Source organism: Camelina sativa, chromosome 8 (genome assembly GCF_000633955.1).
Source record: "Camelina sativa cultivar DH55 chromosome 8, Cs, whole genome shotgun sequence".
NCBI classification, from domain to species: Eukaryota; Viridiplantae; Streptophyta; class Magnoliopsida; order Brassicales; family Brassicaceae; genus Camelina; species Camelina sativa.
Window position 1 is genome coordinate 23,919,685 of NC_025692.1, and position 25,179 is coordinate 23,944,863.

At 37.2% G+C, this 25,179-nt stretch overlaps 8 protein-coding genes across 12 annotated transcripts in view; 5 read left to right on the plus strand and 3 right to left on the minus strand.

Moving 5' to 3' along the window:
* LOC104708243 lies at positions 3,405-4,522 on the plus strand. The gene is made up of 3 exons (XM_010424784.2): positions 3,405-3,667; positions 3,804-4,019; positions 4,142-4,522. Exons 1-3 carry the CDS (start codon positions 3,652-3,654, stop codon positions 4,462-4,464), a joined length of 555 nt encoding a protein of 184 aa, XP_010423086.1. The 5' UTR covers positions 3,405-3,651; the 3' UTR covers positions 4,465-4,522.
* On the plus strand, positions 4,603-5,737 carry LOC104708244. The gene is made up of 3 exons (XM_010424785.2): positions 4,603-4,703; positions 4,840-5,055; positions 5,178-5,737. Exons 1-3 carry the CDS (start codon positions 4,688-4,690, stop codon positions 5,498-5,500), a joined length of 555 nt encoding a protein of 184 aa, XP_010423087.1. The 5' UTR covers positions 4,603-4,687; the 3' UTR covers positions 5,501-5,737.
* Positions 6,338-8,245, plus strand: LOC104709874. The gene is made up of 8 exons (XM_010426421.2): positions 6,338-6,416; positions 6,499-6,597; positions 6,745-6,839; positions 6,941-7,054; positions 7,272-7,339; positions 7,480-7,590; positions 7,675-7,918; positions 7,995-8,245. Exons 1-8 carry the CDS (start codon positions 6,338-6,340, stop codon positions 8,103-8,105), a joined length of 921 nt encoding a protein of 306 aa, XP_010424723.1. The 3' UTR covers positions 8,106-8,245.
* LOC104708246 (putative nuclease HARBI1) lies at positions 8,352-11,033 on the plus strand. 2 transcript variants are annotated; one of them, XM_019228907.1, is made up of 5 exons: positions 8,352-8,515; positions 8,691-8,996; positions 9,086-9,885; positions 9,984-10,215; positions 10,295-11,033. In XM_019228907.1, exons 3-5 carry the CDS (start codon positions 9,445-9,447, stop codon positions 10,780-10,782), a joined length of 1,161 nt encoding a protein of 386 aa, XP_019084452.1. In that variant the 5' UTR covers positions 8,352-8,515; positions 8,691-8,996; positions 9,086-9,444; the 3' UTR covers positions 10,783-11,033. The 2 variants fall into 2 exon arrangements, with proteins under 2 accessions (XP_019084452.1, XP_019084451.1); XM_019228906.1 differs by having other exon boundaries at positions 8,691-8,944.
* On the minus strand, positions 11,083-16,947 carry LOC104708245. Of its 4 annotated transcripts, none has more exons than XM_010424787.2 (21): positions 16,754-16,947; positions 16,277-16,339; positions 15,806-16,131; positions 15,594-15,690; positions 15,442-15,519; positions 15,290-15,349; positions 15,087-15,191; positions 14,751-14,861; positions 14,387-14,428; positions 14,129-14,242; positions 13,974-14,050; positions 13,351-13,598; positions 13,140-13,261; positions 13,001-13,043; positions 12,781-12,872; positions 12,587-12,635; positions 12,215-12,285; positions 12,016-12,129; positions 11,798-11,898; positions 11,438-11,483; positions 11,083-11,291 (listed from the first exon to the last, which is right to left on the minus strand). In XM_010424787.2, exons 1-21 carry the CDS (start codon positions 16,904-16,906, stop codon positions 11,241-11,243), a joined length of 2,163 nt encoding a protein of 720 aa, XP_010423089.1. In that variant the 5' UTR covers positions 16,907-16,947; the 3' UTR covers positions 11,083-11,240. The 4 variants fall into 4 exon arrangements, with proteins under 4 accessions (XP_010423089.1, XP_019084450.1, XP_010423090.1 ...); XM_019228905.1 differs by having other exon boundaries at positions 13,140-13,255; positions 13,351-13,601; XM_010424788.2 differs by having other exon boundaries at positions 12,227-12,285; positions 13,351-13,601.
* LOC104708247 (uncharacterized protein At5g08430-like) lies at positions 18,120-21,813 on the minus strand. The gene is made up of 7 exons (XM_010424791.2): positions 20,780-21,813; positions 20,516-20,616; positions 20,256-20,315; positions 20,032-20,082; positions 19,766-19,836; positions 19,300-19,625; positions 18,120-18,725 (listed from the first exon to the last, which is right to left on the minus strand). Exons 1-7 carry the CDS (start codon positions 21,414-21,416, stop codon positions 18,295-18,297), a joined length of 1,677 nt encoding a protein of 558 aa, XP_010423093.1. The 5' UTR covers positions 21,417-21,813; the 3' UTR covers positions 18,120-18,294.
* On the minus strand, positions 22,122-24,789 carry LOC104709875 (KRR1 small subunit processome component-like). The gene is made up of 11 exons (XM_010426422.2): positions 24,489-24,789; positions 24,322-24,432; positions 24,127-24,195; positions 23,840-23,896; positions 23,653-23,691; positions 23,451-23,555; positions 23,231-23,313; positions 23,052-23,133; positions 22,648-22,791; positions 22,466-22,543; positions 22,122-22,381 (listed from the first exon to the last, which is right to left on the minus strand). Exons 1-11 carry the CDS (start codon positions 24,678-24,680, stop codon positions 22,259-22,261), a joined length of 1,083 nt encoding a protein of 360 aa, XP_010424724.1. The 5' UTR covers positions 24,681-24,789; the 3' UTR covers positions 22,122-22,258.
* The window catches only part of LOC104709877 (lipoyl synthase, chloroplastic), a 3,145-nt gene continuing 2,916 nt past the window's right edge, over positions 24,951-25,179 (plus strand). The window contains exon 1 of the mRNA XM_010426423.2: positions 24,951-25,174. Coding sequence (XP_010424725.1) covers positions 25,022-25,174 — 153 coding nt within the window. The 5' untranslated portion in view covers positions 24,951-25,021. The remainder of the gene's footprint in view (positions 25,175-25,179) is intronic.

Here is a 25,179-nt window from a genome sequence, read left to right on the forward strand (position 1 = left end):
AGTTTCATGGAGGTTGTTGAGAAAGAGAAGTCAGCAAAGGAGGATTTGAGGTTGTCATTGTACATGAAGATCCCGAAGAGGAGAAGGAAGAAGACGATTATGAAGATTGAGAGATTGCTACTCTTCTTCGTCTGCTTCATGATCGCTCTTGTTTCGAAAATTTGAACTTCTGTTCTTGAAGGTTGCATGATCTGATTAAAGAAGAAAGGAGAAGGACTTAGGACTTGGGTCAACAGTTATGCAAGTGTCGGTATGGGGCTTAGAGAGAGAACACGAAGGAGAGAGACATAGAGAGAGTAATCATATAGGAGAAAAGAAGATTGGGATTATTAATCAACTTGAGCTGCATAATTGCGTTCTTGACATTGAGCCTGAACCAACCTGGTAAAGGATATACACAAGAACGGAGGAGACCACAATTAAGTATTGAGTTCACATCAACACACACATATATTATTAACATTCATCAAACACTAATAAAAGAATCAGATTCTTATTCTAAACCAAAAACAAGGTTTCTTATCATCAAACAATCAGATCAATTCAAAATTCCCAAACAGCTATCATCATAGAAACCTAATTTCGCTAGAAGTGAAATCAAAGAGATCCTTCCTTACCCAGTTTTTTCGATGATTTCACCTCCCAATTTTTTTGATGAAGAGAGAGACGAGAGAGAATAACAAAACAAATTTAAAAAAAAAAACAAAAAAAAAACTTTTTTCTCCCAACCAATCAAAAGTTGACACACACGGGTTTCTAAATGAATGTAAAACATCTTATATAACGATCGATGCTTAGTAAAACTAAGCTGTTTTCATTATTTATATTCTATTTTATTATTAGCAAATTTATAAGAAACTTATAAAATGCCTTGATGGAGATGACCTTACAACCTAAAACAAAATCATCCTCTACTAAAGAAACTCTATGAATGTTTCTCAATCATTAAAAGAATTATTTTTAAAACCATTGTTTATTAATTATCAAATTTTAATAATTCAAAATGAAAACAATTATTTCAATTATTTATATCTATATATAATAGCAAACTCACTTTTGAGGAACGGCTGATGTGATCTTTTATATCCAACGGTTAAAAATGTTTTAGTTTCTCATCCAACAATTACGATTTAATCTGATGTTATTATTTTATTAAATAAATTAAATGAAAAGACACTCTTTGCTTCCTTCCCTAAATCGTTGTTTCTTTTTGTTTTAGTCTGCCGAATCAACGCTTCTCTTCGTAAAAACCTGTTCAATTAGCTCTTTTCATACGTTTATATTTGAAATTTGTTTTGGAATTCTATATTTTCTTTCACAAATTTATCGCTGTACCTATATATCGGCGCCGATTCACTACAAGGAGCGGATAGTCTAGGTACTTTTATATTCTCTCCTCTCATCAAAGAACTGAACGGTTTATTTAGTGTAGTTATGATTGTTAGTTGGTGTATTGATACATATATTACAGAATAAATTCGACGCTATTGACGTTTCTTACCTTGTCTAACCCAGTCGTCATTAATCTTTGTTTTGTAAACTGTCTGTTTACTAAAGTTTCTAGACTATCTGTTTTCCCATGTCCATGTGTTTGATCCGGTAACCACCATATTTTTGTGTGGTTAATGTTTTCTTTTTGAATGTTCGACTAGATGTTGAAACGGAATGGATGATGTTGCTTGAAATGAAACGGATGATGTTGCTTTTGGCATTGCCTAAGCATGGACACCCTTAGCATTGTTACTTTTCAATCGCTTTGGTGTTTTTTTTTCCAAACATAAAGGTCTGTAACAATTTAAATCAGTTGTGGTCCTTCGGACTTATACATTTTTATACAATTGTTAACTAAGAAAAAATGTGGAAAATGGCAGATGAGAGTTTCTTTCGTCAGTAGAAGAATTATATAGTGGTTAGTCCCTGAATTCGGTTCATCATACTCTCTTAGTTTCTTAGTGTACTAATGGCATAAAGTCATGTTTTATATAGAAATCAGGCTATGTTGATTTTATATGGAACTGATATCAACCATCACTATATTTCACATTCTAGATCGTTGACTTCAATGAGGTACTTAAGTTGTTGATCACAGCCTCATTTTTGACTGGTGTTGACACTGTAATTAGTCACATACCCGGGTTTTTTTATTTGCTCTGCTTACTTTGGTAAATATACATATGTTTATGATTCTGTTTTTAAGTTTGTCTACAAAAAAAACAGAGATAAAGAATACTTGAGTTGATGAAATCAATGAGAGGTAGAGCAATCAAAATTATCATACATGATGTATGTGGTGTGTTTGTTATCTTGTTTCATGGAAAAGCCAAGGGAAGAACATATTCAGGCAGCAAAAAGAGCTCTAAGATATTTGAAAGGGGGTCTGAGCTGAAAGTGTGGGCATATAGAGTCAGTGATTATACTGGAGACGTAGATGGTCGTAGGAGCAGTTCAGGTTATGTATTTTTGCTAAGCGGAGCAGCAGTGTGTTGGAGTACAAGGAAACAGGAAGTGGTTTCGTTGTCTTCAATGGAAGATGAGTTTGTTTGTGACAGCCCGGTTTTAGAGACTTGTTGAGAGGTTTAAAAGAATAGATTTGGTCACCTATGTCACCAAAGTGCACTTATCTTTTCGGTCAAGAGTCCTGAAAGAACTCCAGTGTTAAGCGTGCTAGATGTGGAGTAGTCTCAGGATGGGTGACCTTCTGCGAAGTGACTCTCGGAATTGTGCGAGTGAGGACAGAACACAGGGAAAGATCATGTGGTGATTTGTAGGAACGGTAACAAGTCTTTAAAGCCTTCCAGACGTAGCAAACCGACCGTCGGATATGATGGGCTCACATGCCTAGTGAGAGGACGTGAGGCCCATTAAAGAAGGTGGTCCCATGAACTGGGATTGGAGATGGGCCCAGTAAGAAGTGGCGGTCGGGGCGTTACATTGTTGCTACAACTACTTATGCGTGCCATTGTGTGTGGGTAAAAGGAATCATGGAGCATAACTTCCTTGAGCAATGCAAGTGTATGGAGATGTATTGTGATTACACTTTGTAGACATACAAAGCATATTGATGTAGGGTACCACTACTTGCATGATCTTACAAATCAAGAGACTGTGAAGTTGGTGTTTTGTGGAACCGAAGACCAAGTGGCCAATATCATGATGAAACCAGTGACGCTGGAGACTTTCATAAAGTTGTGAAGTCTTCTTTGAGTGCAAGCACAATGTGTTTAAACCAGATGTCTTATCAACCTTTCCAGTTTAAGTAAAGGTTTGTTGGAGTAGCTTTGAAGAATAATAAGCTTTTCTAAGACTGATTCGTTGTTAGTTTCAGGAGTTAAGTCATTTTTGAATTATTCTTGTTGGTTGTTATGTTTTATCTCTGCTTTAGTTGGTTGTAAGGCACCTGCAATTTTCTCTTTTAACAGTAGCTTGGTGGCCAATAAGAAAAGAAAACAAAATTTGTTCAGAAGATAAGAGTGTTGGTTTGTGAATAGAAAAACATCAGAGAAATTTTTTTTTATTTATTTATTTATTTTATTTTTTATCAATTTGGTAGCAAAAAAAAAAAAAAAATCATGGCCGCTCCAAACAGATCTAAAACCTAAATTCTCCTCTCTCTCTCTCGAGTAGACAATCTCTTGCCGTCCTATCGAAACCATGTCTGACGTCTCCAGTAAGATCTCTATCTATTTGTTTGTTACCCTTGATGAAGCGTTAGATGTGTTTTTTGTTTCCTCTCTTTATAACTGTATGCATCTGCTGAATTAGATGGTTTACCTTTGCTTCATCTCTTGTATCCCCGATCGCAGACAGTAAGAAGACATGTGTTTTCTGGGACGTCGTGGATTGCCCGGTGCCTGAAGGTTACGGTGTTAGGGATGTTTCGCAGAACATTAGACAGACCCTTGAGAAATCCGGTTACAACGGTGAGGTATCCATCAATGCTTATGTGAATCAGACCAATGATGATTTCAACGAGTATGCTTCTACCGACCCGGGATTCAAGATCATACTTGCTCCACAAGGTTGTTAATTCCCTTGAATCTCTTTTAATACTCGCTTCTTCTTGATATCGATCGGTTTATATATATTTTTTCAACTTATGTGTGCTTCTTCTTGATATCGATCGGTTTTTATATATTTTCAGGAGATAGAGTTGCTAGACTTGAGATGCTTCTAGTGGACCTTCTAATCTGGTCAATTGAAAATCGTTCACCTGCAAATTATATGCTTATCCTTGGGGACATCTTCGTGGGAGATGATGATGATTACAGGGAGTTTGTCAAGGCATTCGTCCGGTTGGAATATAGACATTTCACATGTCTCTTGGTACAGCCTCAAAAGTCATTAGTCATGAGAGATTATGCGGTAACAAAATGGTGGCTTTGGAAAGACTTATCAACTGGAGTTGCTGCCCAATGCGAAAGTTCACAAGGTGTTGACAATACTTGTAGTGCAAGTAGTTCATAAGGTGTCTGTCTGTGCGTAGCCCTGAAGTCTATCTATGCAGAGAAAAATTGTGGAGCTACTCAGGGTTATTTCTTACTTTTGTTTCGATGTCGGTCTCTTCTCGTCCTAGTTTCTCTTTCATTTTATTGCATNAAAAAAATCATGGCCGCTCCAAACAGATCTAAAACCTAAATTCTCCTCTCTCTCTCTCGAGTAGACAATCTCTTGCCGTCCTATCGAAACCATGTCTGACGTCTCCAGTAAGATCTCTATCTATTTGTTTGTTACCCTTGATGAAGCGTTAGATGTGTTTTTTGTTTCCTCTCTTTATAACTGTATGCATCTGCTGAATTAGATGGTTTACCTTTGCTTCATCTCTTGTATCCCCGATCGCAGACAGTAAGAAGACATGTGTTTTCTGGGACGTCGTGGATTGCCCGGTGCCTGAAGGTTACGGTGTTAGGGATGTTTCGCAGAACATTAGACAGACCCTTGAGAAATCCGGTTACAACGGTGAGGTATCCATCAATGCTTATGTGAATCAGACCAATGATGATTTCAACGAGTATGCTTCTACCGACCCGGGATTCAAGATCATACTTGCTCCACAAGGTTGTTAATTCCCTTGAATCTCTTTTAATACTCGCTTCTTCTTGATATCGATCGGTTTATATATATTTTTTCAACTTATGTGTGCTTCTTCTTGATATCGATCGGTTTTTATATATTTTCAGGAGATAGAGTTGCTAGACTTGAGATGCTTCTAGTGGACCTTCTAATCTGGTCAATTGAAAATCGTTCACCTGCAAATTATATGCTTATCCTTGGGGACATCTTCGTGGGAGATGATGATGATTACAGGGAGTTTGTCAAGGCATTCGTCCGGTTGGAATATAGACATTTCACATGTCTCTTGGTACAGCCTCAAAAGTCATTAGTCATGAGAGATTATGCGGTAACAAAATGGTGGCTTTGGAAAGACTTATCAACTGGAGTTGCTGCCCAATGCGAAAGTTCACAAGGTGTTGACAATACTTGTAGTGCAAGTAGTTCATAAGGTGTCTGTCTGTGCGTAGCCCTGAAGTCTATCTATGCAGAGAAAAATTGTGGAGCTACTCAGGGTTATTTCTTACTTTTGTTTCGATGTCGGTCTCTTCTCGTCCTAGTTTCTCTTTCATTTTATTGCATAAAATCTCTGCTATCCAATATCTCCCTCTCAAGAAAATATATTTTCACAATGGAAGAAAATATTGCAAGTGAAAGCAGAATAATATATTAAGTTCCCTTTTTTTTATATATAAAGCGGGAGCTCTTGTTCTGCGGTTGGATCTTGTTTTTTCCTAAGCTCTTTTCAAAATGAAAGAAACTAGATGTGAATAAAAAAGAAAGAAAAAAAAAACATTTTGTTCATTACTCGAATGTCATTCTCCTCTTTGTAGAGAGAGTAGTTAGAGACATATTATTGGAGATTGTATAAGTACTAGGTTATAAACCTGCAAAAAAATGAATTTGATCAATTATTTAAATAGCTGACATTAAATATGCAAAATTATTATAATGTAAAGGTTTGTTGGAGTAGAAAGGATAAGAGAGTCATTTATCTTAACTTAATTACCTTTGTACATGCTATATATAATGTACTGATAGTTTAAAACCAATAGTCAACTTATATAAATCATAATAATAACTGAAACACAAACACAAAAAAAAAAAATAATAATAATAATAACTGAAACACAAACCATACCAGAGAATTCAATGTAAAAACCATACCAGCAACGGTGAAGCGGTATGCTTCTTCACAGCAAGCAAACTTATTCGTTAGTCTTCACTCCAATTGTAGTAGAACCAAGCTGCAACAAAATGTACGATAGAAGGCTGAATATATTATTCCATGAGTGTATCTATGCAGGTAAGAGGTGGCCAGCTATGGGGAACAGATATATACACAGACGATTCGGATCTTGTTGCTGGTACATGTCCTAATGAATCTTTGCAGTTGATGTCTTTGTTTGGTCCGAACATCACACTGATTCTAGTCTATCTGTCATCTAGTTCTCATGCATACAGGTTACTGTCGTCCCACTGCTTCTCCTCCTCCACCGACAATGCAAGAGTTGCGCGCTACTATTAGAGTCTTGCCGTCACAAGATTGTAAGTTAGCTTACCTCTATCTTGCTTATTATTCCTTAAATTAAGTGTTCCATGTCCATGGGCAAAAACTTCATACTATATTGCGTCTCTGTTTACAACAAGAAAGAACTTTTATCGAACTTTCATTCTAACTAAGAAATTGGTTAGACTACACCTCCAAGCTAAGGAACAATGTCCGCTCTCGAGCATGGGGAGCTGGAATCGGATGCAGTTACAGAGTTGAGCGGTGCTATATACTGAAGGTGATTTGACATCTGTAATCTGTCCTTTTATTACCTTGACAACCTTCTTCCACTATGTGCATAATATCCAGTTTATGAAATTTCTGATGATATGATTCCAGAAAGGAGGTGGAACTATTGAACTGGAACCCTCGCTTACACACTCCTCAACTGTGGAGCCAACACTTGCACCAATGGCTGTTGAAAGATCTATGACCACCAGAGCTGCAGCTTCGGTATTTTTCCTTCCAGTTTGGAAATCTCTGCTCGCTTAGTGTTCCCATTCTTTACTTCATTTGGAATTTTGATCAGACTAATAGCAGTATTGTTGACTGCAAGCATTTGGTGCAATCTTCTACAACTATTGCATTACGGCAGATAGCATTTCGGTGTGCATAATGTTCTCATATTTCATATCCTTTGATCACTGATGACTTGTTTACCGTTTTGTAGAATGCTCTGCGGCAACAAAGGTTTGTCCGAGAAGTGACAATACAATACAACCTCTGCAATGAACCTTGGTAACCGTCTGAATAATTTCTCCCAATGCTTCAAAGAAATGTTCACTGAGTTTCCTAACTGTATCATGAATCTGTATCACCTAAAATGTTCAGACAGACGCAAGATGAGTTCTACTACGCATTGATCTACTTTTTTGCAGGATCAAATATAGCATAAGCATTGTCGCTGATAAGGGTCTCAAGAAGCCTCTTTTCACCTCAGCCCGCTTGAAGAAAGGAGAAGTTTTGTACTTAGAAACACATTCATGCAGGTATTCACAAATCATATAAACACAAGCGTTTTCATTGATATGAATAAGGTCTTGAAGGCTGAATTGATCTTTGTATGGAAAAAGGTATGAGCTCTGTTTCGCGGGAGAGAAGACTATCAAGGCAATCCAAGCCTCACAACAACAATCATCACATGAACCTATGGAGACAGATAGTATTAACAAGTCACAGAACCATCTGACAAACGGTGACAAAACAGATTCAGACAACAGTTTAATCGATGTTTTCCGTTGGTCACGCTGTAAGAAACCTCTCCCGCAGAAGGTTATGCGGTCTATAGGGTTTCCACTCCCAGCAGATCATATCGAGGTAATTATTTCCATTCTGACTCTATTTTTGATTGTAAAGAATAGTTGATGATGATTAAGGATTTTGAATTGAGTAGGTACTGGAGGAGAATCTTGATTGGGAAGATGTACAGTGGTCACAAACTGGTGTTTGGATTGCCGGAAAAGAGTACACTCTTGCTCGTGTTCATTTTCTCTCGCCCAACTAAAACCAAGCTTTTATTGCTTTCCTTTTCTTCTCCTTACAAATCTCTTTTATCCTTCATTTTATGATTAGAGAGAACAGTTTCTAAGGGCTGTGTCTTGTGTACTTCAGACTAAGATATAATCAATCTCCGTTTGGATTTTTCCTCCTGCTTCCCATACTTGTGTTAGTATTGTTTTTCAAATAATCGAAGATTAAGTAATTGATTATTCAACTCAATTAGGCAAATTAAAGGTATATGGTATACACTCAATTTTGAGATTTAGGATAAGGTTCTGGTCCACAATTAGAGAAAATATGAGTTGATCGGATATTTAACTAATGTGGACGCTTTGGTTAATCTCTCACTCTCTCAGGCTTTAAGCAAAAGCTTCTTCCATCTTCGTTTTCATCGTCTTGTTTCCGTTTCTACATGTAAGCTTTGTGTTCATCGAAATCAAACCCTAGTTGCTCCTTGTCTTTTAAGATGAAGAATCCAATTTTGTTGTCATGTATCGAGTTAAAAAAAAAAACCCTAGCTATCGAGCTTAGAGGTTCGTTCATTGTTTTGATTCTCTTACGTTGAAGCTTTTTTGGTCTTTTTTTGAAGGATGTCTGGTGATGATGAACCTTTCTCTGGCTCTGGAGATGAAGTTAACGTCACTGGTGGACAGAACAAGCGTACACCTTCTAGTTCTGGACCAACAACAACACGCAAGAGAGGTCGCAAGGCTTGTGGCGATGCAATTGTTGAAGCAATGCTAGAAATCGCAGCAGCTTCCAAAATGAGGGCAGCGGCATTGACCAAGGACGTGGATAGATTCTCTATCAGCAAATGCATCAAAGCATTGGATGATTTACAAGGTGTTGGTCAACATACCTACTTTCTCATTTCAAAAAGTCATTCGTTTAGCAGGTCTCTTATTATCAGTTGTTTCTTTAAACCTTTGGGCAAAATAACATCCGTTAGATAAATTAGTTAGTTTAATTGCTTTTTATTGTTAGGTTTTTCTTTGAGATCCGATGAATCTAGGCTAAACGGTGGTGTTGAGATTAGGGTTCCGAGTGTGGTGGTGCATCAGATCTGCATCCGGCGAAGGTTCTTCACGGTGATCCAAACTTTGCGACGAATTCATCCTTTGATGAAGGAGTTGTGAAGGCGTTTTCGTTGGCCTCAATCTCTCTGTTTGTCTCTGCTTCTGTTGGCTTAGCTTATGTGGGGTTCTTTGCTTTCATTTTACTTATGAATGAAGATATATTGTCACTAGTAGAAACTTTGATCATATGGAATTGCTCTGTTATCTTTGGCTCTACTTTCAGATTCGTCCACTAGTAACGAAGATTTTGACATAGAATTGGATGAGATGGAATTAGTTGCTGCAGCTGCTGGTTACTTGTACTACCACAGTTGTGTAAATCAACCTCAGAGTAATTCGCCTCCTACGATATGTACATATTTGAAAGCCTTGCTAGAAGGACCTGTTAAAGATTGCAGGGAACTGCTTCGGATGGATAAGCATGTGTTTCATAAGCTATCTGAAACGCTTCGAGGGAAAGGCTTGCTGCGTGATACTCCTAGTGTTTTGGTAGAAGAGCAGGTTGCTATATTCTTAAGCATCATTGGCCATAATCAGCGAATCAGAGTGATACAAGAGAGGTTTCAGCGTTCTGGTGAAACCATTAGCCGGCATTTTAACAACGTGCTAAAGGCGGTTAAGTCCTTGTCACGTGAGTTCCTTCACCCACCATCTCTGGAAACACCTCCCGAGATAGTCAATAGCAAAAGGCTCTATCCATATTTCCAGGTAATGAAAGTATCTAATCATCATTAGAAACTCTTGAGTTTTGGAACTGTGATGCAAAGTTCTTAGTTTTGCTTTGTTTTATACCCTTCTTAACTCAGGATTGTATCGGAGTTGTAGATGGCTTGCAAATTCCTGCTCACCTTCCTACAAAACACCAGCCCCGGTTTCAGAACAAGAAAGGCATACTTACTCAGAATGTGCTTGCAGCTTGCACTTTTGATTCACAGTTTATATTTGTCTATCCGGGATGGGAAGGCTCTGTTGAGGATTTACACATCTTAAGAGCAGTCCTAGACGATCCAAACCAGAATTTCCCACAAGCTCCCAAAGGTTATTTTTTCTAACTTACATCCAGCATATCCCTTGAGATTTCTACGAGTCCCATCTCAAGTTTGCTCCCTTTTTCCAGGAAAATATTATCTTGTCGATAGAGACTATACAAACACAGAAGGATTCATTGCTCCATACCCGGGAACAAGGTACTGTCTCCATGAGTTCCGTGGTGCAAGCCAAATGCCACAGAACGCACATGAGCTTTTCAATCACCGGCACATGTCTCTAAGCAACGTTATTCAAAGACCATTCAGCATGCTGAAAACCCGGTTTCCAATCCTGATATCGGCGCCTCAGTATCCGTTCCATGTCCAGAGGGATCTGGTGATTGCTACTTGTGCTCTACACAACTTCATTAAAAGGGAAGACGGGATTCACGACTGGCTCTTCGCTGCTTGTGCTGAAGATGTTGGTCCAGTGGAGGAACCGTATGGACAAGAGGAAGAAGAACTGGAATTGCTGCACTTGAATTCTACGCCTACAGATATTGCAGCTGACTCTCTACGAGACTCCATTGCAATTACTATGTGGGATGACTTCATGCACAAGTGGGAAGGATGGTAATTAGTTAACTATGTGGAATCATTTTATTTATATAGGTGAAGCTCAACGAGGGTCTTTTGGTAATTAGAATGAATGTTCCATTGAGTTTTTTTTTTTTTTTTTAAGAAACAGATTTGTGTGAATTTGAATTTGAATTGGCTTCTCTTTAGAAATGATTGCAGAATGAACCTACATGTAAAAATTCATCGTACTGACCACTTGTAATGAATTGAAAGAAGTAAGAGGAACTCAAGAGAACTCGAGTCTGATAAACAAAAGATTGGTTTATTACTTTTTTTTTGCTCATTTTTATTCCTATACTGAAATCGATTGAATAGTTTTTTTTTTGAATCAGCTATAGCACAGCAGCCTTTACATAAATAACACTAAACCGTTCATAAGACTATCTCTAATATTGTAAGGCTGGAGAGGCGAGAAGAAAAAGAAAAAAAGAGCCAACAATACTATTTACCAAAAACTCATTTGTTAAACAAAAATCCTTTTTTCTTCTGCTTCTTTCTCTGCAGAGCCTGCAACAAAATTAGCAAACCAAATAATCAATCAATGCTTCTCAAAAAGCTAACTCTTGTATATTAAGCTGAAATTAGCTTTTAAGAAAATAAACAAACCAAAGATGTTATTGAAGAAGATAGATGGTTATCTGCTGAAACATTACCTTCTTTAGAAATAATCTAAGGGTGAGCACAATTGTATCTCTTGAGCTGCCCAATAGAAAAACACAAAACAAAAGATCCACTGCTTAATACAAGAAACCGGAAACTTCAATGAATACTTGGAACACATTAAACAACTTCATTTAGAAAGAAAACACAAGCAAGATATTCAATGTATTCAGATTGAAGTTTTGACTATTGATGATTCTTTCGAAAACACAAAAAGAAAGAAGACAAAACAAAAAGGGTCTTGTTTCACTTTCATCCATTTTCATCGAATTCATAGAAAAATTCCTGCATTCACAGGAAGTAGGAGTTTTGATCTACCTTATTTCATCCAAAGAAAGCCAAATTCTACTTACCAGCTAAGATCTGTTGCATCATTCTCCACTCGACAGAGATGCTCCACACCATCGGTACCAATAATCACAAAATCCGCAGGCTGATCAAAGGGAATCACAATCTAAGAGAAGAATCAGAAAGATCATAATGTCAGTTCATTCTACGATATGTATGCTAGCATATAATCAGCCAACATCAAATTTCGAAGAAAAAGGGACACATAAGGCAAGACTCTAACCGCAGTAGAAGAGGAGAACTTTTCTGTAATTACAGGATCATTATTAGGTTTGATGCTGTAGCCTTCTTTCTTAATAGACAATGTAGCTGCTTCCCATATATCCATATAACCAATCTGTTTCAAAAGAGAGATCATATAGTAAAAAGGCAAACCAAAAAACACACATAGAATTGTAAAAGATGAAAGAGAACTGTCATACTGAATAGGTTACTTTGTATAACGCATGACCATTATAAAGACTCTTCTCTATATGGCTCTGCATCTCTGGATCTGAGAAAATAGTAGAGGAATAGATTTAGAAAAATAACTGCGAATTACGCTTTACAAGAAATTTCATGATTATCCAGGAACCCTTAGATTTAAAGAGCTAGAATTAAATGATCAGACCAACCGAAAAACAGCCAGAAGAAACCAATACTGAATCACAAACTGACAAGTCATGTGGTTTAGATTTCTTTAACTCTACATGTAAAACTACGGAGAAACGACAGGTATGGATCAAACAGCCAGACTGCCAGAGATTGAGTTTAAGTACATGAGCGACCAAAAGTTTCTGAGTAAAAGCACTTACGACATGTGATCTTGCAATTCTCATTGGCGAAGACCCTCACAAGCTCCCCCTAAAATAAGATAGAAAAGCCGAAAGAATTAAACAACCAGACACCTAACCAAATGGTAATCACATCTAGCACAATATTAAAGTTCCCAAACATGGCTTTAGAAGTATTCTCTTATCCAACAGAGAAGATTAAGTAAAAAATAAACCTTGCGGTTCTTATCATCCAAGGGGTGAACTTCAATAGCAAGGTATAAATCAACATCATCGGCAGTGACAAGATAATTTGGCCTCTTTGCTCCTGCGTTTTGAATATTGTCAACAGTCAAGCTCTTAGATATTTTTTTCTATCGCCATATTTAACTGTAAAGAAAAACAGAAAGACAATAATCCTTGGAATAAAGCAAGGGTAGTAGGTAAAATGTGTACCATCAATGTAGTTTACTGATCCATCCTCCAGATGTCGTACCCACTGAAATTTCAAGAAAGGGAGTACCGGAGAAGATATATTAAAAATGCAATTTGACGTAAACTTGGTAAAAACTAATACTTTCAATTTCGCATGCACCTCAAAATTACATTTTGTCGTTCCATTGATAGAGTGACCAGAAACCTGAAGCTCTCGTCCAGGAAATGGTTCTCCTGATATCTGTAAGTCTGCTATACCTGGCAATGGATCCTCATCTGCAGCTGTCAAGAGTGATTTACAATATTCAAAACAAAGTGAAAGACAGTGATGGAATTGGTATTATGCCACTATTATAGCTATTAACCATTACCCTCGGAAATTGATGAAGATGGTTCCTCAAGAACTGGGGCCAAAATCGGATAATTTGAGGGGCTTGGATCATCAACAGCCACATAAGTCGAATTTTCCAAAGTTTGATTTGTATCCGCTTGTTCTTCTGGATATGCATCATCCATAAAAGTATTGCTGAGGGGCTCACGAAACTGAACACGATTATTTGGTCCATGAGATTCATCTTGGTTGAGAGCTGGCTGCACAGGCATCTGGAAGGCTGGCGACCTACTGTTACACAAGACACGTTTGATCATTTAACAAATTTTAACATTGCAAATCAAAAGCATTCATCCACCATTAGCTGCATTGCATAAAACCCAGGCAAGGACTCAGAAAATGTTACCATGCTACAAAGTTAGGGTTTTCATGGTTATCTAGAAAGAAGAAAAGTAACAAATGTTCAAAGTGTCTAATTGACACAGAACTTGACAATTTGGACATGCATAATATCAGCATTTAGCTTCGCCCAGCCCATCCCCCAAAAAATTACAATATTCATTGCTTCCAGTATCATCTTTACATCCCTTACTCTTGGTATTAGTTAAGAATCGCTACTAACCCGGGTCTCCAGGAATCAATAAGAAGTTAGTGCATTTATACCTCTCGGGATCATCAAAATGGTAATTACTTGCAGCTGAGCCACCACGCCCATCTTGATGATGGTGTTCCGGATCTGTCTAATGGAAATCAAAGAAGGATATTTGAGTTTAAGTCACTTAAGCACATTGATAGGACATTAAGGAATATGAACTTACTGAGTATCTCAAACCCACACCAACAGGTTGATATGCTGACAAAGGCGACGCATTTGAGTGATTTACATCTGACTGCCACGGTGCTAACTGGTACTCTGTCTCCTTTAGCTTTGTCTAATACCAGAAAAGAAAAAAGATCAGAACAAATCACCTTATCATAGATCAGTAGCCAATAGCTCCAGCAAATACCATGGGACTAAACTGTAATTATAAACGCTGAAATATGGTGTCAGCAAACCCCATACCCGCATATCATACCTCAGTAAGATGGAGCTTCTCCTGCAGATGCCTAAATAGAACCTGAATATGATGTAAACATCAATCACATGCGGTGACGGGAAAGAGACAATAAAAACTTCACCCCCCACATCAAGGAAGCAGGGATCTCTATCAGTCACTTTAGTTTTCTCTATGGTGCTCAAAAGTTACTGAGGAAACCATTTTATCACTTTTTCTATATTGTTTTTTACTTTAATGAATTTCAAGGGCGGCAAAGTTGACAAGTCTCCAGCCAAAAACTACTATTCAACAGAAAATGATTTTGAAGATAGACGGTCAAGGAGATCTGAAAAGCCAACAAATAAACTAATAAATATAACAAACTTAAGATTTTGGTTCTAACCTTCACACTGCTAACAATAGACTGAGAATCAGAAATTTGTGGATGCAGCGAATATTCTGACAGAAGAGGCAACAAGTACGACACAAAAGTAGATCTCTCTTGCTCTGCAGCCTGATAGAACCAAAAGCCATTTTAAATATGGATTTGTAAAATGAAAGTGAGGTGTGTCAAAGACAGATTTGATTTTTTTTGCCAATTGATCCCTTAAAAACGATCGGTAAGAAATGATGATAACTGGATTCCAACCAAAAAGGATTATAAAATGAACTATAAACGAAGATTAACAATACATATGTCAAAAGACAGAAAAGTGTACCCAAAGATACAAGATAATACCTGTAAGGCATATGTTAAGCGAATATTTTCCTCAATGATCTCTTGTCTGTATGAGAGAGATTTTGATGCAGCATCAATAAGGTCTTGTTGTTGTTGATCAAATGCCTGTCACAACAAGAAGGAAAAATAGTCCCTAAGTGTTACCAGAATAAGTAACCAACCGTCTGTACAGATTTAAAAAAAAAATAGAAAGAGAAGCTCACCAAACGCATGTGCGCAATACGTTTTTCTAAAACATATGTTTCATTTCGTATTTGGGCTTCCTTAAAAAAAAGGCGAAAGGGTTAGTTAAACAATGTACTTAAAATCAACCACGTCTGCATAAAAAAACTAGAGATTAAAACAAGCGATTCACCTTGACAGAATAATCAGCAAGATATTTTCGTAAGCGCAAAATCTCTTGGTCCTGTTCTTGGACCTTGTGAATGAGCTCCTGGATAATTGTATAGTCAGGGAAACATTCTCTCACTTTCACTAGAAAGGAAAAAGAGATAGTAAGAGTGTGACCTGCTTCCATGCGGTGCCTGAATTATTCACTCCACCTACTGGCATCAACTCATGAGAAAAAGAGTTGATGTGCGAGTGATCTCCTTCCAATAGCGGTCTAACAAAGGAAAAACAGATTTGATGTTCACTCTGCCTTGATGTTCATAGAGCTTAACCATGCGACAAACATAAAACTGCAGTACGGGGGCCAGTGTTCATTAGAGGTTCAATACCTCATAGGAGACAATGATATTGTCGATGGCGACGAAGACAATTGAGAGGCTCCCGCACCACTTACAGTTCCTCTGACAATGCCATTAGTCATGATTCCCTCAGAATGGTCTTCAGAACGATGACTCACAGTAGCTTCCTCTCCATTTAAATACACTTGCTGGTGAACAACCAGCATACCTGACGAATCAGCACCTGAAGCATTGATTTTTCCCTTCCCCCGGTCAACTGGATTAACACCAGCGGCCAAAAGGTGTAACGGGGAAGACCCACCGGTTGTAGCATTCGAGTGGAGATCAGATGTCTGGGGCAAGGATTCTCCTGATTTCTAAGGAAGATAGAGACAAAAAAAAGCTACCATATTAACACACATATATACCACAACTTTGGTCAGAGAAACCCAAAACGCATGCCATGGAAATGTCAACAGAAATCAGTCCTTTCACCAGAACAATGAAAATCAAACGACTTACATATTTGGCAAGCTCTAGATATCTTCTCTGAAGCTCAGCCTTTAAGAGGTTATTCTCTTCCACCTGGTCAGAGATAAAGTCAGAGAAGAGCAAGAAAGACTATCTGCTGGACGCAAATCACACATCAGTGCCCAAATCATTTCCCAAGTAACCAACTAAATTTGCAGTAGAAAAAGCAAGGAAACAAGAAATTCATAAATTGACCTCACAACCAAAATATACTACTTTCTATCCCCTCGCATTAGTTAAGAGCAAACCAACCTGCATTTTCTTCAGCTATTCTGATATGCCCTAAAGAAACTTACACATAACCTTGGAAACATCTTAAAGTGACAACAAGAACCTTGGAAACATCTTAAAGTGACAACAAGAAGTGATTGAGGCAGAGTACCTCTAAAGTAAAAAAGTGCTCTCATTTGAAACAATTTCAGAGACACAAAGAAGAGATAGTGAAGCTAAATAAGAATATAGACAGACCTGCTGCTTGATTGTGGCTTCTGCTGCTTCAACAGCTTTGATAACTTGAAACAAGCTACCGTTTTTAACGTCGTTTTCATGTGAACCAGAAGATTCTCCGAGACCCACTCCTGAAAACCTCTGGGCAAGTCTTTCCTCATGGCCGTTGTCCATATTTCACGAATCCGAAATCGAACCCCTCGAGAGAAACTGAACCCCCCCCCCCCCCCCCCCAAAAAAAAAAAAAAAAANTCCAAAATCCGGCCTAGTCTCAAAATCTTATCTAGGTTTTCGAGTAACTAATCACCATTTAAGGTATTATTATCCGAAGAGAAGCTTCGATACTAGTGAGAATTGAAAAAAAAAAAAAAAAAACAAGCTTTGGAGATTGAGATTGAGATTGAGATTGAGATTAAGAAAGAATGAATGGTGTTATGATTGAGAAGGAATGATGAGTTTCGAATCATACGAAAAAGAAACAAAAATGGATTTCAAAATCTTTCTGCATCTTCTTCTTCTTCGATTAAACTCTCTGAGAGGTGTGGTGGTGACCTCAGAATTGGGTTTCTCAATTTTATTTTTGGTTCCAATTCTAATTATTAAAGTTGTTTTCTTCTGTTTAATAGTGTTTTATTAGATATAGAATATTCAGCACTCTTACTCATTATTGTTTTAAAATTATTTATCATTATTATTACACCAAATTTATTTTGTTTTTCTCTGTTTTATTGTAGTAACTTTTGGTTTTCTATTTTTATTTTATTTGTAACTAATTACAGTTAGATTCTACTCTCAATTTTTGAATAATTATTTTATACGACTTCAGTTTTATTTATCCTTTTAGAATTAAATTTTATTTTATATTATTTGTCGTTTTATATTTACAAAATTTATTTCTTATATCAAACAAAATAGTGCAATAACTATTTTTTTAATTTTTCTTTTATTTATCGTTTTAGAATTAAATTTTTTATTTCATATTATTTGTTTTATATCTACAAGTTTTCTTTAACTTAGTTATGTATATCAAATAAAATAGTGTCATTATTTTATGTTTTTCCATTTTATTTTTCGTTTTAGAGTTAAAATTTGATTTTATATTATAACGTATTAATTATAGATAAAACAGATTAAAAAGAAAAAGAAAAAAGAAATTGGTGTGAAACAATCTTTTTTATTTTTGGTAAAATTACCAAGTAATATACATGTTACGTTAAATCACATAAACCAAATTAACACCTATTATTTGGAATTTGGAAAACACTCGTTGTACTGGTTATCAAACATTAGTTTAATTTCCATATATCTCTTCTTTTTCTTCCTGTTTCAGACTTTTTTCCAACGAGATTTACTATAAATGTAAGACAAGATTCTTCAAAAGCAATGATGGGATCAAACAATTGTTTATACTCATGGGACTCAAAGGTTATAACACTGTGAGCTTCACATCCTTTTTTATTCGCTGATTACTTAAAAGGAGGAGCAATTCGAAAATAAAGACAGACGGTAACAGCTAACTCAAACCACTCTTGACTGAATCTAATAGTCTTCCAAGTATTCCATTATTTAACTCGACGAAGAACATCGGTTAGTAAAACTGCGGATTCCATGCTTTGTCCTGTCATCCAAACCCTGAAGGTTCTGCTGAAGTAATCTGCGTCGCTCCAAGCTTTGAGTTGCATGAGAGAGAAAGGTCCCTGTACAAGACCCTGGGGATCTTTGTATAGCCAGTTGAACTTCTCTTTCTCATAACACGGAGCCTGAACATCTTCAACTCTAGGGTCAAGGGTCTCTCCATCATCGTTGTCATCTTCATCATCATCGCTCAGTTCGATTATCTCTGATGGATTGGGTTGAGCTTGAGATACGTTGTTGGGATTAGTTACTGATATAGTTGACGGAAGCTGAGAAACTTCAGACTCTCTAATCGGCGTCTCTCCTCCAGTGATGCCATTTGCTGGCTGCTCTACATCTCCATGAAGATATCCATCACCTGTTAATTCAGAAGAATGGGGATTGGTATCAATTGCAGAACCATCTCATCCTTTCAAAACAGGTTTGAATACTACAGAATATACCAAATCAGAGAAACAAGTTGACGCAAATCAATCTCAATTCTTTAAAAGATTCCTATGCCAATTCCTTTTTGAAAACCAGCATATAGCTACAAAGAGATTGTCATATCTCTCTTCAATTTTCACTAGCATTCTTTGCTCGACTTTTTTCTTTCAGATTCTACCAATGCGAAAAAAACGAAAGAAAGAAAGAGAGACAACAACGTTGATATCACCAGATGCCTTAGTCTAAAATGCTTCTACAAACTGTACATGAAGTTTCAATAATCAATTCCTCTGGCTTGAATTTTCCAATTTTCGGGTAAATCTAAAATTTTCTATTGCAGAGCAGTAATATCACTGTCTTCTCAACATTTATAACAATAGAAGGCAGATAAGATGCAAGTATACCGTCACAGGCAAGACAAATCAAAGCTAAAGATGAGTAGCATGAACAATGATGGTAAGATGCAACACAGTAGAACAAGTAACCTTATAAATGTTATGACGCACCTGTAGAAGCAATCCAGGTTGGCAATCTCTCGTTTAATTCCATAGCAGGAGACGTGATTCCCGGAGTTGTGCTGGGGTTTGATATTAGATACCCATTACATTGTTGATCTTCTCCACCAAAGAGGTTGCGGACTTCTGGGGTTTCTTGGATGCACGATAATGGAGATTCACTCAGTTGTTGCTCGTTGTCACTATTATGAACCTCAGGGGACGCTTCAGGGTTTGGTACAAGTTTCTCTTCAATAACTTCTGGAACTTCACGGAATAGCCGGGCCTGTTCTTCTGGATTTTGAAGAAGAACCTTCTTCTCCAGGTACTCAGACAGCGTAACAACTCAATAAGTCATGAAAAACTCTAATCAAAGACGTTTTTTCTTATTTCAGATCTCATTATCACTTTCTACGAACAATATTCTTCATTGAAAATTATAACAATAGAAACATTTTATAACGTCATAAAAGGATATTCTCTTCGCCATCCCTTCTCATTGGCCCGATCAATAAGCCTTTGTAACTGTATAATTTCTCTTCCAAGCCACTAAAAAGGCAGTCACCAAAAATTGACGGTCAGTTAGAAAGATAAAGGACCACAAGTCGCTTTTTTCTGCTTAACAGTTAAAAGTTTATCATTGTAAAAGGACTGTGCTTCATGTGCTATCATTGTAGTCACACTCATAAGCATGATGAATAAGATATACAGAAATGAAGTACGAGAGGATGTTCGCAAACATACGTGTTTTGTCTGATCTTCATGTAAACTTCTAGCCTTTTCTTCCATCTCCACCTATCGAAGGTTCAAAATGAACTATGATTTAAGAACTACAAAATCTGAAACGCCATAACAGCAAGGCTAGCAAGTCGTTGGGATTTATGATAGAAATCTGTAAATCTGTAAATCTTTAACAGAGAGAGTGAAAATAAATATCTTTCAAACCACAGCAAAATGGGAAAACTTACAATTGTAGGCTTCGTAAGAAGCTCGTTCTTTATTCTCTGCTGCAAATCTTCACATTCTTCCTACAAGAATGCTATGATAAATTGTAAGAATATATTGGCTAGAATAGGCGTTGTTTCAAATATTGTAATCATGAATGACAATTTAAGTAACAAAAAAAGAGAAGCCCAGTGGCTGGTTCTCAGAACACATGGATACCTGACTCTCCACTGATCAGAAGAAAAAAATTTTGCGGAATTAAAATTATATCAAAGAAAATTACCTGGGAGAAATTATCATCAGAGAGCACAGATATAGAAACGTCTGTCATATAGTTTGTAACCTGAAGAAGAAAATCATCAGTCCCATGTTCCTTCTTCACGCCTAGATAACAGACAAAACAAAAGCACAAAGATAGCTCAACTCTCTACAACAGAACCAGAGATATGTAAGCAAAAGAGACATAATCATAGTGATGTGACCATCTTGTTTCACGAATGAGGCCAACACAATCACAAATTAATAATAAAAAAATTCAGAAAATTACCTGTAACCTGAACAAGCTGATAAGGGTTCTTCTGAAGATAATCATTAGGGTCAGACTTAACCCTCACAAAACTCCCCAACATTTTACCCTCAAAGGTGTCAGGAGACTTGATCAATTCCTGAACTAAACTCTTTCTCAAGTAGAGAAGCTTGATATTATCACTGACAATCGCAGCAAAAGTACCTCTAACTCTAGCTTTCTTAACAACCTTAGTCCCCATTTTAGCTACCTTATCCGAGTGACAAATAATCTGCGGCGTCTCATCATCGTAAAGAAAATCAAAATCCGAATCATCCTGATTCTCAGCGTAATGCTTTTCCAACAGATCATAGACTCTCATTCTGAAAATAGTCCTAGTCCCGAAAAGAGAAAGCAACCTTCGGTCGCACTTAACTTTCTTTTTATTAGAAAGATCCAAAAGACCTTCCTTTGCAATGTACTTGGCAATGGTATCAGTAACATCGTAACGAGAGATCATATCAGTAGTATCTTTACCAAGTGATTGGAGAAACTCAATGAGTTGTCTCGAACCCCATCCTACAAATTCGAATCTTTTAGGTCTAGCTTTTCTTTTCCTCGATGATATTGCAGAGACATTATTATTATTACCCTCCTCAACCCAAATTATATCCCCCATTACTCTTATCTCTCAAAACCTAAGAAGGAAATAAAAGAAGTCACACTCCGAAACTATCTAGCTTTAAGAAGTAATTTACCAAACTGGAAGATGGAAAAGAAAAAAAAAGTCGTGGCGTCGCGAGGAAGAAGATTCAATCCACCGAATTGAGGAAATGCACGAATTGAGGAAGAACAATCCACCGAGCGAATCGCCGCTCGAGAGTGGAGCTCTCTCCGTGTAGAGATTGACGGAAAGAACAAAATCTCCGGCAGGAATTTTAAAAAAAGGGGAGAGAGAGAGAGAGAGAGAGAGAGAGAGAGAGCTCAGATTCTCAGGCGACTTTGATTAGGGAGGAGAAGGGGGAAGGCAAGGACCAGTGGCAGTAAAGCATCTTCACCATTCACCACGTGCCCTCTTCTTCTTCTTCTTGGTAATTAAAAGATTCTGATTAGTCAACAGAGATGTAATGTTAATAACCGGTCAAAACCCAAAAATGGAAACCGAGCAAAACAACTGCAATATCGTCGTCTACATCAACTAATTTTACAAAATTTCATTAATTACCAACGATTTAACAGGTTGTCAATATATGTCATTTAAATCTCGTAAAGATATCTCTGCGTATATAAATATTCCGTTCTAAATTTAGAAAAATAAAGATTTTGAAACCACAAAAAAGGAAATTACGAGAATTATAGAAGTAATAGAACGAACTTACTCAGATAATTTTTAAACTTTTTTTTATAACATCATCACCTGCAACTGCAATGAATCCATAAAAACAAAGTTTCAACTTATTTTCTAGCTTTGAACACATATATGTTCAATATTTTTTAAGATAAAAAAACAAGTTTTAGAATTTAATCTCTATTCTTTTTGGATTTCTTCTTGGAAGGTTTATCAGCAGATGGAGCATCAATATAATCCTCTGCATTCACTCTCTCGTGTGTCTTCTTCTGCTTTTTCAACTCCTTTGTCTTGCTCTGCAAATATCATAACAACAAAAAACCAACTCAGTACATGTTCCCCAAAGCAACACAAGAGAGCTGTGCGGTTATTCGTTTTACCTTCAAAGAGTTTGTTAACTCGTTTATATCGCTCTTTCCATCCTCTGAATTGGTTGACTTGTTGTTGTTCACAGGTTCCTGCGATAACCAATCAAACAAAGTCAAGCGTTTGGAATTTTGAGGTTTTGGGATTAATTTAAAGGTAGAGAGACGCGATTTGACAATCAAATTAGAAGAGAGACCTCAGGTGGGAGGAATGAGGCATCTCTCTTTCTTTTGTTTTCTGTACTCTTCTCTGTCTGTTTCTCTTGCTTCTCCTGCCATTTTTTCTCTGACTTCTTTTTGTCACTCATGAAGTATTCTCCAGACTCCAATTGTAAATCAATCTGGAATAAAATCATATAACAAGTTCAAAACCATGCATTAGCGTACAACCTGGAGAACAATGATGGACTTGCAAGGCCCAAATACCAAAAGACTAGAAAGCAGACACTAAACAGCGCAAATATAGTAAAACCATGCTGAGAAACGTTGTAACATACAGGGTTTAACAACATAGAAACACAAACGAAAAACATGCAATAGGAGGATATGGACAACAACGATATAGGAATTGGTAGATAATTCACATAAGCAATTTTCCTACCTTGCTAGGCGGTTGTGGAGGAGGGAAAGGTGTGTATGGCTTCTTCTCCTTGCTTTTGGGCTTCTTTTGCTTAACATTTTTCCTGACAAATCAAATTCGAAATGCACTCTACTCATGAGTTACTGGCGATTTAAGAAATGTCACTCAAAACACTAATCAATAAATCGAGAGTCCCATACTTCTTGAATGTGGGAAGAAATCTATCCCAGCTTTCAGTTGCAAGAGCTGGATCCTTCATCAGTTCCTTTTTGATCATGAGTGCCTGCATAACCAAGTTTAGAAGTATATGAACCCATTTGACATGGTCTAATGAAAAAGCTTCTACACCAAGTTCTCGTGATTGTGGTATAAGTGAAGCACATAGAACCAACAAAAAAGTGAGAGATTTTCCATAAAAACCTTTATATGGTATACAGGATGCATTTTATTCTGTACGCACTCTTCCACAATCTTTCTGATTTGTTTGAGACCTTTCCATGAACCCATTGCGGCTACAGTACTTCCCTGTTAAATCCACGGAGCAAGTAAATATAAAAAAAAATCCAAAGAAACAAAAATGTACGACTGAAGTGAGACATTTGCAAAAGAAACACATGATTACCTGAACTAGAATGTAACAGCTGGTTAATATTTCCAGCGCCTGCAAGAACCAAAATTATTAAGCCTCAAAACACATATGACATAAGCATACAACAACAGTTTCGCACAACCTCTTAAGCATTACACGACTAGTATCACTAAACATCTCTCTGTTAAATATAGGACTTTGAACCAGACAGTTGACAAACCTTCAAGGTAGAGGAATTAGGACCCACAAGTCGCTGCCTTCTTTTAACAAATCTTTCCTGCAAACATAAAGTCTATATTAGGACCTGTTGACTATGCATGCTATATACAGAATGACATTACATTCAATCAATTTAAAGAAATCACATGTTTATAGTAGAATGTGACATCAAGGAGCTATAGATTGTCTTTAGATAATTGAAGTTATCAAAATGCAAGCACAGGGGTGAGTGAGATAATTGAACTTAGGCCTCATAATTCAGTCCCCGAGAGTAAGACTTAATTGTACCTTATTCCGAACCAAGTTACCAATCTTGATGATATCACATTGCATCTCATCGTCTAGAATCTTAATAGCCTGTAATGATGCCAAGTGAAAAGAAGATGATAACCACAAATATCAGAAAGAAACAGACTTCCAATTACATAGAAGAACAAACACATAAATTTGTTAGAGCCTAGAATTGTAACAACGTAATAATACCTGAGGAGCAGGGACACTTCTGGAAAGAAGCTTAATCAAATCCCTAGCTTTGATAACGATGAACGGGTCTCTTGTCTTCATCGTCGTTTTAACAGTCATAGAACCTTTAACCTACACAAATAATTTTCAAACATATCAATAAAACCCCAGAAAAAAAAAAAAGCAACTAGANAGAGTGTGGAGAATTTGCTCGTAGTGAGCATCCCAGTGGGATTCCATGCCGGGTCGAACTTCTCGACAGTCCAACGGTCGATGTTTGGGTCTTCGTCCCATGGCTTCGGCTTGTCGTGTTTACCTTTCTTCTTCACCCTTTTCTCAATATTCTCCTCCTCGTGCTCAATCTCTTCCACCTTCGCCATTGTAAACAATCAGTTACTTCCTCCTCCTCTCTTGACGGCGGCGAAGCTTTATATTATACGATATGATGATGATTAGGGTTTATCTTCTCCTTCGAGAAAAATTACAATAGTGGCTGGAATCGCAAGCTGGTCTTGATTTAATTAAAAATTAAAACCCACTAACCGAATAAATCTAAAATCTCTAACCGAATACAACCGGTATAAACCGAACCAAATTACCTGCAGGAGTCGTTGGCGGATTTCCCAAAGTTGCTAACCAAACCAGAGTCTCTCTTCTTTTACACTCTTCTTCTTCTGTTCAAATCAGCCTAAACTCCATTTTTTTCCCCATACGAATCATCATGATTCATCATTGTTCATTCACGAAACCCACTTTCTCAATTTCGATCTCGACTCAGAAGCATCATCATCATCATTCAAGTAAATTCTTGAATTTGGGTTTCAGAATCCGATGCGAGTCCGGGGATGTCTCGTCGCCGATGCGGACCAATGCGGTGTC

Coding starts and splice junctions, on each gene's coding strand:
- LOC104709874 (XM_010426421.2), top strand. CDS start 6,338: ATGAGTGTATCTATGCAGGTAAGAGGTGGCCAGCTATGGGGAACAGAT. Junction 7,055..7,271: donor CCACCAGAGCTGCAGCTTCG/GTATTTTTCCTT, acceptor ACCGTTTTGTAG/AATGCTCTGCGGCAACAAAG. Junction 7,591..7,674: donor TTAGAAACACATTCATGCAG/GTATTCACAAAT, acceptor GTATGGAAAAAG/GTATGAGCTCTGTTTCGCGG.
- LOC104708245 (XM_010424786.2), bottom strand. CDS start 16,906: ATGGACAACGGCCATGAGGAAAGACTTGCCCAGAGGTTTTCAGGAGTG. Junction 12,873..13,000: donor ATCAGTAAACTACATTGATG/GTACACATTTTA, acceptor TTCAAAACGCAG/GAGCAAAGAGGCCAAATTAT. Junction 12,286..12,586: donor GAATTGCAAGATCACATGTC/GTAAGTGCTTTT, acceptor CTATTTTCTCAG/ATCCAGAGATGCAGAGCCAT.
- LOC104708244 (XM_010424785.2), top strand. Junction 5,056..5,177: donor GATCATACTTGCTCCACAAG/GTTGTTAATTCC, acceptor ATATATTTTCAG/GAGATAGAGTTGCTAGACTT.
- LOC104708246 (XM_019228907.1), top strand. CDS start 9,445: ATGGAATTAGTTGCTGCAGCTGCTGGTTACTTGTACTACCACAGTTGT. Junction 9,886..9,983: donor GGCTCTATCCATATTTCCAG/GTAATGAAAGTA, acceptor TTCTTAACTCAG/GATTGTATCGGAGTTGTAGA. Junction 10,216..10,294: donor TTTCCCACAAGCTCCCAAAG/GTTATTTTTTCT, acceptor CCCTTTTTCCAG/GAAAATATTATCTTGTCGAT.
- LOC104708247 (XM_010424791.2), bottom strand. CDS start 21,416: ATGGGGGATATAATTTGGGTTGAGGAGGGTAATAATAATAATGTCTCT. Junction 20,316..20,515: donor CTGATGATAATTTCTCCCAG/GTAATTTTCTTT, acceptor GCATTCTTGTAG/GAAGAATGTGAAGATTTGCA. Junction 19,626..19,765: donor GAGAAGGGATGGCGAAGAGA/ATATCCTTTTAT, acceptor TTGAGTTGTTAC/GCTGTCTGAGTACCTGGAGA.
- LOC104708243 (XM_010424784.2), top strand. Junction 4,020..4,141: donor GATCATACTTGCTCCACAAG/GTTGTTAATTCC, acceptor ATATATTTTCAG/GAGATAGAGTTGCTAGACTT.